Here is a 19,376-nt window from a genome sequence, read left to right as displayed (position 1 = left end):
CACTTGAATGACTCCCTTCATTTAGGTTTTCAGGAGAGTCTTCTTGTGCCTCAAATTTTACACGTTCGGAAGCATTCCAACGCTTGCCATTTTCAAGCTGGAATGTACTCTGGCCTTTCTGTTGTTCAGTTCTGAAAGGGCCATGGTATTTGGGATCTGGTTTCCTTGGGTATCCCTTGACAAGATTGCCTGGTTGCAGCTTGGGGCATTTTAACACGATAGCATTAAGGGCCCATGTCACAGAAAATCCGGTGTCGGCATCGGCGTTCCAGCAAGACCCGTATATATTTAGGTATATGTATGTGCCACGCCTTGTTACATGACATGCAGCAATTCGGGTTATATTGCTGCACCATTATGTCACTAAAGTTGCTCATGCCTTGTCTTGCATTCTTGACAAATTTATTCCTCGGAATTTTGAGAATGACAGCCCACAAACAAATGTCATGAAACAAAACACTGGCAGCACATGCCTTTTATGGTAAATCTTCTGACTGAAATTTTAAAAGTGCAGAGCAATTACAGAAACCTGAAAATTATGTAATCTTTTGGCACGGCTGTGCACTACCTCTGAGACCGGCGCACGCAATAGACCACGTTTCTACCAGAAAGCTCGCCTTCATGCATAGCATTCACTGCCAGTGTTTCCCGGTAAACATTTACATAAGCTGCAGTTGCCGGGAAGCGTGAGAAGTGGTTAGGGATCTATGAATGCTATCGCGTTCAACTCTTAAAGGCAAACCTTAAGCATCCTCTAAATATTTTTTCCATAGCATTGGTCTGCATAAACATTGTTCTTGTGTTGCTTTTGTGTCACTCATTCTTGAATTTCTTGAAGAAGCTTAGAGGAAGCAAACTCGGGATGGATGGGAGCCATGTGTACTATATCCAACCGTGTTCGATTCGAAGTTGCTGACTATGCAGTAGCATAGCTGGAGGGACACCCATTGACATGTGTGGTGACAATTTTTAAATGGGTAGGTACTCCAGGAGTGCTGATTTAAGCTCACATCACTCGAGAAGGGCAACTTGGATGTACTTGAGCACTCGATTGAAGCTTTCTACCTGGCCATCTGCCTGAGGGAAGTACTACTGTGAAGACAGGAAATGCTTGATTCCTCTTTCTTCCAGAATGTTTCGAAATTCGTATGACACAAATTGTTGGACACAATGGCATCAGGGTAGCCTTCTCGACTGCAAACTGAAATGAGGTAGCACATAAGAGCTTCAGATGTGACTAAAGACAAGAAACAAACTTTAAGCCACTTAGAGTGATAATCTACCAGGACTACAGCAAAAAGAGCATGTTGAAGAACCTGGTCGATTGGACCAGTTATGTCTATTGCCACTTTTTCCCATGGCCTGAGAGGCCATTCAACAGGTTGGAAAGGAGCAGAAGGTGGGTGGCCAGATTTGCCTGCTGACGCACAAGGCAGCTGTGCTCTTCTCTGTTCACCTGAGGCCACTAATAAATGCTGAGGCGAAGCAGGAGGAAAAGATGCATTCTTCTCGGACTAGACCGGTGTAGGATAATTCGCACTGCAGTGGTGCATTTGGTTGTAACTCTGGTGGAAGGTGCAGCAGCATTTCTCCACCCGTTGACTATATTGTCTTTCAAGGCCTGGCAAACTGGATGAGCCAGTGTTGCTCTTTGAAACGCTTCCTTAGTGATGCATGCAGTTATAGACGACGCTATTTCTTCTACTCGGTATGGCTCAGTCTCGGAAGGAACAGGAAGGCGTGACAACGAATCGGCTATAACGTTATGGTCGCCCTTGCAGTACTCTATGTCAAAGTTGTAGTAAAGGAGGTGAGCACTCCATCAAAAAATTCTTAGAGGACGATGACCAGACCCTTGGAAGACAGCAATGCAACAAGAGCTTGGTGGTCAGTTAACCGGTGATTCCGCATGTAAACATGCCAGTGTTCACTAGCAAAAAGGCAGGCTAATGCCTCATGTTTGCCTACAGAATACCATAATTCTGGGGGGGTTAGAGTGTGAGATGCAAAAGCCACTGTAAAGAGCTCATTTCCGTATTTTTGTTGAAGGACGTCTCTCAAGCGAGTGTCAGAAGCATGGTCTTTTACAATAATGGGCAAATGCGGTTGGAACATATGCACGACAGGATGTGATGCAAGAACTTCCTTAAGTCAATGGAAGCTAAATTCACTTGGTTCCAGACTAATTCTTGTTCTTGTCTTAGAATTTTTCTAAGAGGCTCTACCGATTCAGCGTTGTGTGGGACGAATTTAGTGTAGTATCCCATGAGACCAAAAAACAAATACAGCGATTTCTTTTAAATTGGCTCTGGTGCATCAACAATTGACTTGATTTTGTTTTCCAGCGACGAACTGCCATTTGCACTGACCAAGACAAGTGAGCTCTGGGACACTGAACACACACTTTGCATTTAACTTCATGCCAGCAGCAGAGATTTTGGAAAGTGCAGTTTGCAGATTTTATCATGCAGGGTTGGGACTCCTGCGCCAGACACAGAAAATTGCCCGAAATTGCACCAGGCTACATCAGAACGGCTTCGGCATGTGTGCTTGGGCAGTTGCGGCCCACAGTGAGTGGATTCGTTCTCCGAAAAAGAATGCAGTCATTCACATTCCACACACCATGCGACAGTGCCTCCCATGCTTCTTGTAATTTTTACGCTTATAACACTGGACTTTTCAGCACTTCTGACAAGTAGTTGGCGCGCACGACCGCTCCTGGCTGTTGTCGCTGCTGTCGGAATGGCTGGGGCACCTGTGTTTCCTTAGAATACGGTTGAGTAGGCCCAGCGGCGCGGGGCTCCCTAGCTGAGACGCAAAACAAAGAAAAGTAGGCTGAGAGCACTGCAAGCTAGCTAGACATGAGGAAGGCGCGTGCTGCAGTGGGTTCCATAGTGGGCATCCCTGTCCTTAAGGCCCGTATAACATAAAACTTTTCCAATCTGTTTTTATGCCCATATGGGTGAGGTCTGAGCCATTTTGGCCTATCATGAAGGGCTAATGGCAGAGTTAGAACAAAAAATTACCGACGATTACGTTACTTCCTAATGCGAAATTTGAGCGCAGCAAATGCAAATGTTTGCGTTTGGCCTCGGCCTCGGCCGCGCGAACGGTAGAGTCTTCTCTGCGACGGCGATGAGCTTCTGCTTCAGCCTCGCTTACTGCTGGTTGCTCTTGACGGCGGCGATGAGCCTCCGCTTCGGCGGTGCGAACGGCAGGGTCTTCTCGGCGGCGGCGATGAGCTTCTGCTTCAGCCTCGCTTACTGCTGGTTGCTCTCGACGGTGGCGATGAGCCTCCGCTTCGGCGGCGCGAACTGCAGGGCCTTCTCGGCGGCGGCGATGAGCTTCTGCTTCAGCCTCGCTTATTGCTGGTTGCTCTCGACGGCGGCGATGAGCCTCCGCTTCGGCGGCGCGAACGGCAGGGTCTTCTCGGCGGCGGCGCTTAGCCTCTGCTTCAGCGACGCGTACTCCTGGATCATCTCAACGGCGGCGACGGTAAGCTTCTGCTTCGGCGGCACGCACCTCTGGATTCTGATGGCGACGGCGCTGGGCCTCTGCTCTGGCAGCTCGTTTAGCAGCAGCAGCAGCAGCAGCAGACGGAGGACTTCCATCGGTCGTCTCGCTCATGGCTCAGAAAGAACTGGCAGATAATTTCGCAGTGGCGAACGGCAGCGGCAATTTCGGCTCGGGCGGTGCACATATACAGATCCGCCGCCACCGATCTGGCTCTCTGATTGCCACCGCACAGGGCGAACGGCAGCGGCAATTTCGGCTCGGGCGGTGCACATATACAGATCCGCCGCCACCGATCTGGCTCTCTGATTGCCACCGCACAGGGGTTGCATTGGAGGAGGAGCGAAGAAAGGAATTAAGTTCGAGCCGGCGCTTTGACAACCGGAGACTCGCAGGAAGAGGGGGGAGGGGGGCGGCGTGTACACCCAGCGGCAAACGATGGGGGCAGAAGCGCGCGCAGCAAGCGGACAACACGATAAAGGGAGGAGGGAAGAGATAGCAGCAACTGACTGATGCCGCTGACGCCGATAGTGAGTCAACCCCAGCTGGTAATCGTCGGTAATCGCGTCAGTGGCATCCAGCGGTATCAGTCGGTCGCTGCTAGCGCTGGGGGGATGAAAGGGGGGCGGAGCTGGTTACGAGGCCGACAACGACGCGAAACCTAGGAACGGACGCCAAAGAGCTGCGCTCTAAAATAGATTGTAATGGTCTTGCATTATGCCAGAAAGTTAAGCATTAGTTGCTTTATAATCGCCCTGGCCTATTATGTAGAACTGGCTTTCAATAAACCACGGTAGTTCATAACGCTGGCTTCTCGGTACGATCTGTTTGTGAAGCGCGTCTCTAGGCACTTCGTCCACACTGTCGAGGCAGTGAAGAAAAATGTATTTATAGAAAATGTCTTTGGCTTCTTTTCGAAATTTCGGACTCACTATTGTAGAATGCATGTTTTTTGCGATTGTTATCACTAATTAAAAGATGTACAGGTACTAATACCAAAATTTGCATGCACTATACGGTTTCAGTATCAGGGTAATCTGCTTTAAACTTCAGCTTCATACACTGTTTAATTAGTTAATAAGACAGTTGCATACAGCACTCGTGCTGGTTATTTCTGTGTTTTGTCGTGGTTTCGAAGTGCACTGCCGTATTCCATATTCCACGAAAATTCAGTTTGGCCTGCTAAACTGCTCCTAAATGAAATTTTATTTGCTCCAAATGGCTCCAGGATGAAATTTTCTGTTCCAAACTGCTCCAGAACTGAGGTTAAACTGTGTGAATAAAACAAGGACACAAGGTAACAAATGTTCCAGAACGCAGCTTTACTTGCTTCAAAAATTGCTCCAAGATGACTTCGAGCAGAGTGACCCCTGATCATGCTCAGCTTGGGTGTGCACCCAAATCAAAATGTCGTCTAGGTAACACAAGGTACCTGGACAATCCTTCAAAACAGATGTCATGATCTGCTGAAAAGCGGATGGCGCAGATGCCAAACCGAAACACACACGCTTAAAGCAGAAAAGACTGTCATGTGTAATAATAGTAGTAAGCTCACAGCTTTTCTCGGATAACAGAACCTGTTGATATGCAGATTGTAGTTCTAACTTACTAAAATCAGTGGCATCAGCAAACCGATGCAAAAGTTCATCAGCTCTTGGTAGAGGAAAAGCATTCACCACTATGACGTTGTTGGGTTCTCGCAGATTGATGCACAGTCGAATGCAGTTTTCCTTTTTCCAAACCACAATGAGCAGAGAGATCCACTCATACACTGACACACATTCAGTGACATCAGCTGATTCCACATAATGCGTTTCAACTGAAGCTTGCTCAGGAAACACCAGGGGTAGAGGCCATAGTTTTGCTGATACTGGTTGCACAGGAGGTTGTAGACAAATGTCATGGATGAAGCCTTCTACAAATCCCAGCTGTCCTTAGAACAGATGACAGTATTCCTCTGGAGCGTTGTGCAGAAGTCCCTTCTGCATAACGCTCCAGAGGAATACTCTCATCAGATGACTTGACACCTGGATCACTCAGAAATTTCGACGCTTGGTGACAAGGGAGTGAAGATCCCTCCATATCAGTGCCCAGGGCACGGATGGTGTTTAGGCCCAGAAGAGATGTGCCCTAGTCCATGATGTGGAATGTAATGATTGCAGACATATTCCGGTATTTAACTACCATGCAGAAGTGTCTTGAATGCAATATTTCTTGCTGTGAGCAGTTCTAAGTCGGAGGCTCGAAGCAGACAGTGGAAAAAACCATGAAATGCTCTTGGTACATGCTGCTGCTCATCAGGAAAACTGTAGCTCCTATATCGAAGATCAACTTGAATGGAGTGCTTGCAGCGATCACTTTGGCATAAATAATTGCTGGAAGGGACTTTGGGCCTGTTTTGTCAGTACGGAGGAAACTGTATAGCTGACTCTGTTTGAGCAGAAGCTTGATGTGTTTGGTTCTGCGACTGGCATGTGACATGTTTGCCAGGGCAGCCCAGATCTCATGCTACGTGCTGAGTTGAATGACATTGGTAGCAATAGACTGTAACATCTTGGCTTGTCTTTTGAAATTCTTTCTGAGTACCATGTTGGCCACGCCGGGAGGAGAAAGGAGCAACCTGACGACTGCCATGTTGCATACTCAGGGAAGGAGCACAACGGTCTTGCTGCTGTGCGGAGATGCAGTCTACCAGAGAACCGTTTTGGACTTGTTTGACACTTCATCCAATGTCCTCTGCTTTTTGAAGCATTAACGATGGTCGCTCGTAAAGAAGTCTTTCTGACTGCTTGCAGAATTTGGTTGCATAGCAACTCGTCGTGTCATGCGCCAAACGCACAGGTCAGGGCCAACCAATGTAGAGCAGTAACAAAGTCTTGGAAAGATTCTTCATGTTTCTATTTGCGGTCCCTGAAAGTGATGCAATGCACCAAGCAGTTGGAACAGCCTTTGTAGTGTTGGTTGAGGACTTGAATGATGTCGTGGAACTGCATAGTGGCAGGGCCTGCTCGCAACGTCAAGTCGTAGAATAGACGCTGACCCCAAGTTTGCCAACAAACTGCTTTCTTCCTCTCCTCCGGTAAAATCTTGGCTCCCGCCGCCAGTAGGAATGTCTGGAACAAGCACTTCCACATTTGCCAGGGTACAGCAGGTGCACCGGGCGAAGTAAGCAATGGCGGCGGTGGTGGCGGCGGCGCGAACACCGTGGCGAGAGCAGTGGCAGGGAAGGCCAGTGTCAGAGCAATGGTAGTAGTCAGCAAAGCAGCAGCAGTAGAGGACAATTTAGAGTAGTCCATGGTGTAACAGTAGTGGTGATGCAGGCCCAGGCTGAAATCGAGGAGTACAAAAACTTAAGCTGGCAGAAGCTGCAAGAATGATAATGCATATCATGCATCTCATGCTGCAACAATTTGTGCGATGCATCTTATTACGTAGCTATCAGCTGCAGTTGACTCTGGAAAATTTTTTTGTGACTTCTGATTATAATAAGAACAAAACCCCGACGAAAATGGGGTTGTCTAAAAATTCTTAAACATTTCGGCTTCCACACGGCAGCCTTGTTCACTGAGCTGAGAGGCATAAAACCTTCAGCTTAAATCCGCGTCAATAATCGCTTCAGGTATCCTTCGTATGTTGGCAGGATATTGCCGTCGTTTCAGTTAAGCATGTGTGTGGTTGTTTGGGTAGTCAGAGACTGCAGATACTGTCGCTTTGTCCACTTCTTCTTTTGGGCGATGACTGAAGCTTCGCTCCAATTGAGATCATGTTGCTTGGATTCTGCGTGTTCAGTGAGTGCACTGGAAGTGTCTTTTTTCTTTTTCACATCGTTTGTGCGCTCCTTTAGGCACTGCTGAAAATTGCCACTTTCACCAGTGCAGACATAACTGCAGTGCATGCACGGTGCCTTATATACAATGGCAGGGAACCTTTCTTTTCTTAGTTTGTCGTTGACGTTGACAAGCTCGTTACATAACTTGCGGCTGGGAACATGGGCGACTCGCAAGAAAAGAACTGGATGAAGCAACAGTATCTGGAATCCCTGACTATCCAAACAACCCACACACTCTTAATTGAAATGTTGGCAATCTCCCACCAACATATTCAAGATGCCTGAAGTGATTATTGACGCAGATTTAAGCTGAAGGTTTTATGCCTCTCAGCTCAGTGAACAAGGCTTCCATGTGGAAGCCGAAACTTTTAAGAATATTTAGACAACCCCATTTTGGTCAGCGCTCTGTTTTTCTTCCAATTATGCCGGTTTTTCCTGACCAGACGAGATATCATCAAACTCTTGATTTCACTTCCGACCATGTGTTTCTTCTTGGTTGGAACATTATTTCTCGTTTCTTTATTTCTGGAACCTCTGAGTGAAGTTATACTGTAATAAAGAAAAGGAAAGTAATAAAGGAAAAATTTTCACAGGTGAGAGCGGAACCCACAACTTGTGCATGTTGTCTTTTCTATGGCTGTCATTTCCTTTTTGTTATTGTGTAAACATTTAGGTTAAAAAGAAAAACAAGCGTGCAATTTTCTTTACTCTTTCCTCTGATTGCTTCTAAAGTGGGCTCCCAGTGCTGCGCTGAGGCTGCACTTCCCGGTAGTAGCAGCAGTGTGCCCGGCCTCACTGCACTCATGTTTTTGTGCAAACCTGCAGAGCTACCTGCTTGGTGGAAGTTCTTCGGAGCATGGAGCCGAGCTGGATGATGATGCCAAGTTGGCATTGATTGACGTAAGTTCGGTGAAACTTAGTCTTTATTATATTGCGTGTTTTTATAGACGGAGTTTTGTTGCGAAGTTGACACTGCAAGAGGTGCTATGCGCATAACTTGAGTTGCGCAAGTCTTCATGCCGCAGCCAGGACTAGTGACCATATGGGCGGCAGCACAGCGTTGTGGGCGAAACCTGCATCTGCTAATGCATGCCACCTTTCAGCGTAGCATAATTCTCCAAGTGGCAGACATGCTTGCTCTGCTGCTTGTGTGTGCCGTGGCATTTGCACGTCTTTGCTTGCAAAGCAGTGCTTGTAATCCTGACTGGTAGCTGTCATGCCAGGGGTGCCTAGCAGTCATGCAGGCGAGCTTACGATCGCTTCTGCAGTTTCTCTCTGTCATTCCTTGTAAGGCCACATACATGGCTGCCTGTGTGTGCTGACCTCACTGTGGACGAAGAAGGCTTGCTTAAGCAATACACTTTGGTAAATGCAACAGTTTCCCATTTATCCTTCATAAACTACTTCAATTAATCAATCAATCAATTATTTCAGTATCAAAGGCACTTGGTGGGTATAGACAAAAAGCCATCTATCAGGCTTGACGAGGTGTGCACCCCCGAGTACTGTCAGACAAGGTGCATAACAAATACAGCACGCCAACAGAAATAACCCGAACAGTGTACAGAAGCCAGGTGTATTTTTTTTATGGTCCTAAATCAGCTAATATTGTCATAAATACTAGTGCATCCAGAACTCTAAAAATGAGTTATCGCCCAGCCAAAGTCTCCAAGTCTGCTGGCCATTCACTCCAGTCATATTCACAGTGCCAGTTGACTCCACTAATGGGTTTATCGGGGCTGCACCACTGTGTAGAAGAATGTGGGCCTTAACCCTTTGAGGGTCGATTTTTTTTCGCCATATACGACCGCCCAGGGTCGGATTCTTTTTATTGCAGATTCCAATTCTTCTTGGGGGCTTATTTTGAAAAAAAATTCACTAATTTTTTTAGGGTGACCTTAAAGTGAGAAAAAAATATTTTGCTTTGGTATATATGTACTCTTCATTCATGAATAACAACAATAAAAAAGGAAATAAATTTATAGGAATTGAAAATTTAATGCATTGTTATAGTTCAAGACTTTTAAAATGCGCACACTAGAATACTTTGCAAGATTCAAATGTTAGATGTTCCTTGCTCTTACACTAATATGTACATCCATAGCGTAATTGAACTGCATAGGTGTGTGCACTCAAGAAAACTGTGTGGTGGTGTGCCCGTCAAAAGAGCAAACGTGTGACAAACTTCCGCTAATCTTCATCTTATCGCCAACCAGAGGCAATTAGTTATCGCTAGTCTCCGAAAAAAAAAAAGGAAGCAACGGAAACGCATGCACGGTGGCATCCTTCCTGTGCGCACCCCCTTGAGCACTAAACGAGCGCGAAACAAGCGGTCGCCCTTTGAGCGATTAGTAACAAGATAGCCATCAGTTGTGCAAGCACAAGAAGCCGAAACCGCCCACAGAACAAAACCAAAACCACCACCTGCCAACGCGGGAGCAAACTAGCACTAAAACGAACCATGCAACAAAAATCGAGAGAGGGAGTATTCCCACATAGTGGCAGCACATGACAAAAAAGAAAAGGTTAGGAAATTGACGCGCTTTTTAAACGTACAGACGGCGCCGCAAATATACGGCATCGACCGTTTTGGGCTTCGTTCGCGGCGGCACATATTTACGTCATTGACTCTCAAAGGGTTAAAAGGAAGCCTTAGCTCAGGCACTCCTTTCTAAATACATGTAAAAGCACAATTCATTTTTCTCAGCAACCACTGCACCAAATTTGACGAGGTTTGTTGCACTTAAAAGGAAAACTTAAAATCTAGTGACTCTTGGTTTCGAATTTTCGATATAGCTCGGCTATTTTTTTATTAAAAATTGGCAAAAATAGAAAATTTTCGAAAATGAAACTATCAAGTTTACAACTCTGTAAGTCAACAACAAAAAATGATAATACAATTCTGTGAATTGCATCTAATAGTACATCTAAAGTGGACAAAATTTATATGTTACACACGAATCTAAAAAAATTCAGTAATATGGAAATACAGTGTTTGCAGAACCCTTGCACACAACGTAAATAATTTATGCAAGATATAAAATGACATACTAAATTTGTCCCCTTTCAATGGTCTAATAGATGCCGTTTACAGAACCGCGATATCTCTTCTTCATGTAGAGCTATAAGTTTGTAAACTTCGTGCTTCTAAATTTTTGAAGCTTTTGAATGTTTGAAAATCTTTTTAACAAAATTGAGGCTGTAAATCGAAATTCTGCTTCCAGCAGTCACTAGAACTTGACTTTCTCTCTCAAATGCAACAAATTTCATTAAAGTTGGTCCAGGGGTTGTCCCAGAAAAATGTTTTTGTGTTTTACATGTATTTGAATAGGCCGCGTTGGAGTTGAGCTCGAGCTAAAGCTTCCTCTTAAGTATAATAGTTAAATCTGAATGTGAAGACCGTAGGTACAGTTGACTCCTGTTAATTCAACCCTGAAGGTATTGATGTAATTCATCTAACTATCCGGCAGGTCGAATTAAACAAGATGCAGAAAAATGTCATTCATTTGGCAGTATTTGTCCCATTCTACCATGCCGTTGAATCAAACTTGCACACGCTTTCTATATCCTAAGTAGAAAACCAACATAGAGATAACATTAAAGTTCCTAAATAAAGTACAGTTATACCTCAATATAGCGAACTTCAATATAATGAAATTCTCAATATAAGAAAGTATTTGCGTTGCTATAACTTCTTGTCCATAGAACACCATCTAGTGTTTAGAACCTCAATATAACAAAATTTCACATCAGTTGGGAAGGAATATCGCGGTTATAGATGAAAACTTCCACAGACAGAGATGGTCAGGTGGTTAAATTACATGCTGCTGACCTGCCACGGTTGCTTAGTGGTTACGGTGTTTGGCTGCTAAGCACGGAGGTTGCGGGATCGAATCCTAGTCATGGTGGCTGCATTTCGATGTGGGCGAAATTCGAAAACACCATTGAATTATAGATTTAAGTGCACGTTAAAGAACCCCAGGTGGTCCAGATTATTCTGGAGTCCCCCACTATAGCGTGCCTCATAATCAGATGGTGGTTTTGGCACATTTAAACCCCATAATTTTTCAACTGTCACTACTTGTGCACGCACCTCTCAAATCGCACACACACATGACCGGCCACCGAAGGGGAGCAGTGTCACGTTCCGCACAATGTCCAGGTGCGATAAGATGCTATCGCAGTGAGGAGTCAGTGAAAGCATGCGAAGGTGAGCCTGGAAGGGTGGTGCCTGGACGAGCGCCGCCTTCCTGCTTGAGCAAGGGGAATAGGGGTAGCCTGCAGAAGCACACGAAAAATGCCGCACAGCTTTTTTTCGTGTTTTGCGGGCTTTCTTCAGCTATTGGAAAAAACGTTTGCGTAGCACACAGAGAGCAGCAGAAAGATGGATCGGGTATTATTCACGATGGCCTACAATTTTCTGCTTGACAATTTTGATCTGATTATAATATTTGAGAAGTTAATTAATCGATAATAACTAATTATATACTTATGCATGGTACAAAAAATAGTCCAACTTGTTACAGCGATTTCTAACTGCGTTACCTTGGTGCTGTTATGTGGCACTCGCATATTTTATAGCGAAGCTTTTTGTGCGGACCCTGCGCTGTCGTCGGAGTTCGCTAAAACTATCATCAGCAATGACTCGAGCGTCATCATCTTCTTCCACAGCTGGCTCCGCTGCCGCTCATCATTCCAGCGTAGAATTCCACTTCTCTTCTGTCGCCGTAATGGGGAGGCCGCGTTTGTGGGGCTGTGAGCCATTGCTTAAGGGGGTATGAGCCGTTCATTGTCTTAAAATGATGGACACGTTTAATTTTCAAGCACAAGGCTCTGATTGTGAAATGTAAATGCCATCGTCTGCCGCCAACTCGAGAGCAAGCAGTGCAAGATGACCCCATGCGAAGCACTGCAAGCGGAGGAGGCACACCGAGCAGGGAAAACACACGACGCCACAACTCAAGACCAAGCAAGTACAACATTACACACAATATGAATAAAAAACCAATAGTTATAATTCTGCGCCAAACTTTGCTCTCATTACTGGAGTGCAAGAAAGGGGCGAGCAACTTGCACGCGAAAAAAAAAGCACGGCAAGAAAAAAGCACTCCTAAAGCATGTTTACCATGCAAAGCATGCAAAAGTGAAAATGAGGTGACAGGCTGGTGAAACAAAAAATTTACTATATAGACTGCTTGTGAAGTTTTACTTGCATGGTGTAATGCTCGGTGCAACTAACACAGCTTCGCTGTTTGACTGTCTTCACAGGCTGGAAGGGGCGCTGATATTAAAAAATTTTTTGCACAGGTTACATTGGACACTCGCATATAAAAGGGGGTGTCCAAACCATCACCCCAGGATTTAGAAAATACACAAATGTCATGTAGCTTGACAGAACCAAGGTAATGTTGTTTGCCACTGCTTGCAGGTACAGTCTACGCTCGTTACAACGGACTTGCGTACAACAGACTTTCGGATATAACGTACCAAATTTCTTAGTTTGTTCTACCTATTTTATTTTAATGCAACGAAGTTCACTTTTAATGGGCCATGCTACAATGGACTATTGGCTATAGCAGGCGAAATTAGTGGCAATTTTTATCAAAATCGGTCGTATAAAACATACTTTTCGACAACTGACTTGCGAGGGCCAGCCGACAATCACGGCTCACTGTGGCGCACACGAGGCATGGGAAGAGGGCCGGGGGGGTGCTCCTTACGGTGCGGGCGCCATATCTTCAAAGCACTCTGCAGTGTGGACGGAGTGTGCCCAGTGCCGGTAGATTCGTATGCTCTGTGCTTTCGACGTTTAGTTCGCGCTGAAGCGAGCGACAGCACGAAGGTCAATTCGCTCACTGCTGCTGTTGTGCTTATCTTGCTTAGTTTACTATCGCAGACGATGCTTCGCCTTCTGACCGAAACTGCGACTTTCTTTTTTTGTTTTTTAGTTTGGACGTCCGTCACTCACTCTTTGCGATGAAGTTGTTAGACATCGCGACGGAAGTTTCGGAAGTGAGGCGTTTCGGATATTACGAACTTTGGATAAAATGGCCATTTTTTGTCGGATTATCAAAGTCCATTGTAACGAGAGAACGAGAGTTGACTGTACTCAGATTATTTTTTGCATTGTGCCTAATGACATAATAAGTTTTAATTAGATAATCAACTTCTCAAATGTTATAATTAGAGAAAAAGTGTCAGTGAGAAAATTGTAGAGCAACATGAAGAACACCTGATTCAGCTTTCTGTAGTTCAATACATGCTACATAAAAGTATTTTCCGAGCGTGAAAGAAAGCTGTGAATACACACGAAGTGCCCCAAGTGGTCAGTCGCGTGGGGCAAACTGCGCTGCAAAGTCTGCAAACTACACTTTCTAAAATCTCTGCTGCTAGCATGAAGTTAAAAGAGGTATGGTAGGGTACATGTTAGTTTTAACGTAATATTTTAGAAATGGCTGTAGATATTCACATCAAATTTCACGCGCTTACAAAAGATGCTCTTGGGTACAACACGAGACACTTTGTTTGTGTTAGATGGTTTGCCTTTCCTGTGGCCCACTCCCAAAATTTTGGGGGTGTTTAATTATTTGATGTACCTTGTCTCTGAAACCACGCAGAGGAATGTGATGATGTTACACAGTGTTAGTGTAAATACTCATGGGTTATATCTGAACTAAAAAGATATCACATCCACTTTAAAGGTCGCACCCCAAAAAAATAATATCTCTGCTTGCACAAAGCCACAAGGGGGGGTTCTTGCATTGTAAATTTTTCCAGTGTTATCATTCATATCATCAGATATCTTTTAGTTCAGAATATTTATGACTGGATGTAGTACATGTGTACAAAATTTGAATGGAAAGGGATAAATACTTTCTGAGAAAAGGTACATTGAATTTGAAAAATTCATAAAGAATGCAATTTAAGAAAAATGAAGTTTTATGTTCGAATACTGCTTGTGGATGCTCAAAATGCCCCAGGAGAATACATTTCACTGCTGACTTTCTTGCAGGTGTTTCCAAAACCCTTCTTAGTGTTCTTTTATTTCCATCGTCCTTCCTCGCTCTCGGCAGAGTAATAGAATTCTGCCTTGTCAACAAGCTCATTGTCCATCCTGACAAGGGAAATATTGCAAAACCAACCTGGAACAATTCCAAGGGCCTCCAGAACAGCTTTTCGTGCATATTTACCGTCATTCTAGTAGGCTACAGCATTGTTAGTTTCTGTTTTGAATGTATAAGCACTGACAAAGTTTTTTTATGGCAGCGGCACCAGACGAGTTGGTTGGGCAACTCTTGGTGTTCTGTGTTCGTCCATGAATACACTTGCTCTGAAGACCGAATACCTTTAATCTTCTCTTTCTGCTCCATTTTATGGACGATTGTGCCATCTTATGGGCAAGTAATACACTTAAAACTCGAAACAGTGGCGACCACGTAAGCAAAAGCAAGAATTCGACGCAATAGTTTTTTTGTACAAAAGACTATTACGTCAAACTCTTGCTTTGGGTTGTTAACAAATTCCGCTTCGCCCTGCCATCTGCGAGCTGCCTGGTTAGCTCAGGTGGCAGAGCGGCTGCCCCAGAAAGGCGGTGGTCCCGGGTTCGAGTCCCGGACCAGGACGAATGTTTCAACTGCGATGCTTTTCTCTCGAGGAATCCATATGGGGTTCCTTCGTAGCAGTTGCTACGATTGGGTGGATGTCTCATTTTCTTTTAATTAATATATAACATTTAGTACAAATCATTTAGTTACCAGACAAACAAACAAGCAAAAAACGAAACGACGCCATAATGAAGAAAACCGCCAACGACAATGATAAACAAACCGGCCGCCATTTTTACAGGCCAGGGCGCGCAGCACACTTCGGCGCGACATTTGAACCGCTTTGAGCGGGCGCTGAAGGTCGCGCTTCCGCAGGCTTGTTCCTCATAGTGCAGCCAATTTTTCTGTGCCAAAATTGCAAATTCGATTTTTCTGGGGATTTATCCGACCATAACCCCTTAGAGGGCCGCTCAGCAGGACACATGCAAATTTTGGTTATAGGCTGGAAGTTGTTACATGCCCTCTAGGGAGCATTCTGCTGCAAGAATTTTTAGAATTAGTTGAGCCGCTGTTCATTTTCACTACACAACGCATTAAGCAGGCTAAGTCCCAGTTTCACCTTGGCTAAGCTTGAAGGTCAGATGTACGGAACCAGATGTTTTCTGGGTTTGTACCTGAAGTAGTAGGGCTGTCGCTCTATAACGTGCTGACATTCGGTTTGTGTGTTCTATTATTTCTCTAAACCTTGTCTGTTGAAGCAATAGACTACAGAAATTTACAGATGTTACTTTGAATAATTCTCAAAGTCAGGTGTCGCTATGAGCGACGTCTCAGCACAGACAAGGGTATATAGGCGCACCTGGAAATATATGTCAACGCTCCGGCTTGGAGCATGACACCTGCGAGGAGAAGGGCTAACGGCATTCAGTTTGAAATTTCCGCTTATTCCACGGCACTTAGTGATGTAATACTTAGCAGACACGATCGTTAGCACACATTGTTGTCAGCTTGAAATGACCAGACCTGGTGAGGGGCCCTTTAAATGCAAAGTGTGTATTCAGTGTCCCAGAGCTCACTTTTCTTAGACATAAAGTCAGTTAACGGCAATTCGCTGCTGGAAAACAAAATCTAGAGAATTGTTGTTGCACCATAGCCAGTTGACAAGAAATCGCTGAAATTTTTTTCATAGACATGCTGCTTGAGCCTGCACGTCAATAACATTTGAGCGTTGGGCAGTGGAAAACTATAATGATCCTCCTGTACAGTTTCCAAGTGGCGCAGATGTGCAGCTCGGGGTTGTGGTGTGTGCAGGAATTCTTCGGCGGTTCTTCAAGTGTCGGAGTGCCAGAGGTCGAGGGACTTCTCTACCTCAAGAGTGACGGCAAGAAAGCCTGGAAGAAGCACTTCTGCCTCCTCCGGGCCTCGGGGCTGTACTATTGCCCGAAGGGCAAATCCAAGGTGATCCTTTTATCGATGCCACCTTTTGCACCCTGGCTGAAACCAAAGTCTTACTCTGCTGTCAGTGCTTTGTGGGTAAAACTAGGTGTTTTTTTTTTAGCAAGGCACATGTGCTTGGGTATAGTGGTAATTACATGATCGTACAGTTCAACGACTCGGATGACTCATACTGAAATGTTTGCTATTTGGTGACTGGGCTATACCATATCTAATATGTAATGCGGGGCCATTTCAAGCAGCTCCTGCTCCCCACAGTAGCCACGAGTTGAATAATGTTTTTGGGCATGGCTTTCGGGTCTTTCCTGAAATTCTTAGCCACACCATTAGAGTTTTGTGAGCTTTTTGTGGCCAGACTTCAGTGTTGTTGCAAGGCATTCGATGATTATCGCTGACTCTGAGCCTGAATTGCCTGCTTTCCCTCCGGTACGAACACGTGCGCTGTAGTAGCTGCTGACCCACTTTACAACATTGAGGTGTCCTAATGTAAGGACTGTCTTGGTCTTTAATTCAGTGTATCGAATTTCTTTCCAGTTGCCAAAGGACTTGGTGTGTCTCACTACCTTTGAGATGAACAACATTTATGTTGGTTTTGGATGGAAGAAGAAGTACAAGGCACCAACAGATTTCGGCTTTGCTGTCAAGGTAAGACTGTCTTAGTGAGTCTACCTCAAACGCAGTTACAAAGTAAGGATAGCAGTCTTATCGGCTGTATAAACATGTAAACATTCGCTTACTAACTAAATTAACAAACATGCACATGCACACAAGCAAACATTAACACATCTCACTCGATGACTGTGGAGACTCGCTGTCAAAATGCTGGAGTGACGAAAGTGCAGCAGCAGCAGCAAGTGAATTGACCTTCGTGCTGCCTCTGGCTTCAACGTGAACTGAGCAGCCAGTGCCTAGCAGTTGTGAAGGGGTCAGCCCGCAGCGGCTCTGTGCTCATTGCACATTGCGTCTGAAAAGAGGGCCTGCACAGCCACACCGTACACAGGTGGCTGACCGGAGTAGAACGATGGAGCCACCATTGTCGGCTCACTCTCGCTCGCTCTCACACATAGCATATGGTGCACAGCGACTGTGTCATCGTCCTTGGACCTTAAACGGAACATTGCGGTGACAGCAGAAATGTGCCTAGAGTGTCCAAATAATTGCTGTCGCAATAAACTGGCCATAAAACACAGGTCCACTGTTAAACTGAGAGCCTCATTGTTATTCAGTACCACATAATGTGACTAATTTTTTAGCTTCAGATGGAAAAAGGCACCTAATTCTATTCAACAAACATTCTATTGATAAAAAAAAAATATTTTCCAGACCTTCATATACTAAAACTGAGCTGTAATCAATGCTGACAAACTAATTTGGAGTTTCCTTCTATAAGAGTAGACTGTACTGTATAGTATGTTGATTTCTATGTAGTCAAGTTACTGATAGCTTGTTACGTTCTTGTAATGCAATGTTAGGAGACCTTTGAGTGTTAGCAGTGCCGTGTTTTCTAGCACAAAATGTGTGAGCAATTAATTTTGTAATAAAGCTTTGGTATTTGATGTTCCATTGTATATTAGGCTTTCTTGATTTGATTTGGTATTCGATTCAAATTCTACAATTCGGTATTTGCACGTACGCAAGTCCTGTCGTATGTGTTCCTTTCATCCTCCTCTTTAGCACGTTTTTATGAAAACTGTCAAGATGAACCAACTTACCCAAACCAAGCTATTCTTCAATGTTTATCAATTGAGTCTAGTGTAATTATGGTGAGTAAAGCTGTTAAGCAGGCTATTTGGTTGTGAGATTCTTGATTGTGATCCAGCATTTGTGGTGTGTGCACCTCCCATCGCACCTCTGACAAGAATTGAGATACTGTAACTGCAATTCAAGAATCTTTAAGCAATCTGCACAAACTTTGTCCTCACTATAGCTACTGTTGAACCTCGATATAATGAATATTCAGACTCCAAGAAGTAAATATAAAATTTTGTTGGCCATTCTTTAATTCAGTGAAGTACTCTCCAGCTATAACGAGACTAGAAATGCGGGATTCGACGTGGCATCGGTTAAAGCAAAGCAATTTTTCTTTTTCATGTGCTTCAATGTTTATATATTCTAGCACATTCGACCGTGACAGGACTGATGAAATTGTTGAATTATCTGGTGGGTCGCATTAAGCCAGAAGCGAAAGAAATGACAACAAACACCACCAATTCGTTTTGGCACCATTTGCCAGAGTCTAACATCTCCGTGAATTGAATGCGCACTCCCACTATATATAGCTTCAAAGTAGAAAGCTAACAACAGATGGCATTAGAGCTCCTAAACAAAGCAAAACTCGGAACACATACCTGATTTTCTAGCAAGAAGAATGTCGCGTGCTTCCGACTCTGGGAATAAGAATGAGACGAGACCTGCGAACTCTACCTTCACAGAATGCAAATTTATTTATTTAATGTCCTTTATCATCAGTCCCGAACAGTACTTTCGCTGTCAATGAAAAACATGTCCTCCACATGGTCCGTGGCACGTTTGATATTCTACATTTATCAAACGACTCTACAGCAACCACAAATTGGATGGTGGGAGGAGGAGGATGACAAGAAAGGAAGGAAAGGTAGGGAGGTCAACCAGACGTGCTGCCGGTTTGCTGCCTTACGCAGGGGAAGGGGTTTAAGGGAAGAAAATAAAGGAGAGGGAGGGAAGAAGGCAGTATTGGTGTGAGTACGTGTGGATGTCCATAACTTCACGCCTATAATTGGTCACCGAGGCCAGTCGCTTTCATGAAATGTAGCAGTGCCCGCATCGCTTTGTAAGCCTGCGATGCATGGGGCCATGGTCCGAGATTCTCAGTCCCTGAAAATGGTCTGTTATCTAATCGGTTTAACACCCTCTGAAGAATGTCGCGTCCGTTGTCATAGAGATTACAAAAAACACAATACGTGCTCAATCGTCTCTTCACGGCTACACGAGTCACAGATTGATGTGTCGGACATTCAAATAAGGAATGAGTAGGCTTTTGTAAAAGCCACCCCTAA

At 44.6% G+C, this 19,376-nt stretch overlaps 1 protein-coding gene and 1 non-coding gene across 8 annotated transcripts in view; both read left to right on the top strand.

Annotated features, from left to right (window-relative positions):
• The window catches only part of pico, a 263,380-nt gene that overhangs the window by 208,230 nt on the left and 35,774 nt on the right, over nucleotides 1–19,376 (top strand). For all 7 annotated transcript variants that reach the window (XM_070531479.1, XM_070531478.1, XM_070531483.1 and 4 more), the window contains 3 exons: nucleotides 8,168–8,242; nucleotides 16,198–16,344; nucleotides 16,876–16,986. In XM_070531479.1, coding sequence (XP_070387580.1) covers nucleotides 8,168–8,242; nucleotides 16,198–16,344; nucleotides 16,876–16,986 — 333 coding nt within the window. The remainder of the gene's footprint in view (nucleotides 1–8,167; nucleotides 8,243–16,197; nucleotides 16,345–16,875; nucleotides 16,987–19,376) is intronic.
• Nucleotides 14,891–14,965, top strand: TRNAS-AGA (transfer RNA serine (anticodon AGA)). The gene has a single exon. It is a non-coding gene; the product is annotated as a tRNA-Ser (tRNA).

Source organism: Dermacentor albipictus, chromosome 1, assembly GCF_038994185.2.
Source record: "Dermacentor albipictus isolate Rhodes 1998 colony chromosome 1, USDA_Dalb.pri_finalv2, whole genome shotgun sequence".
In the NCBI taxonomy this organism is placed as follows: Eukaryota; Metazoa; Arthropoda; class Arachnida; order Ixodida; family Ixodidae; genus Dermacentor; species Dermacentor albipictus.
Note: the sequence above shows the minus strand (reverse complement) of the source record. Positions and strands in the feature narration are given on the sequence as shown.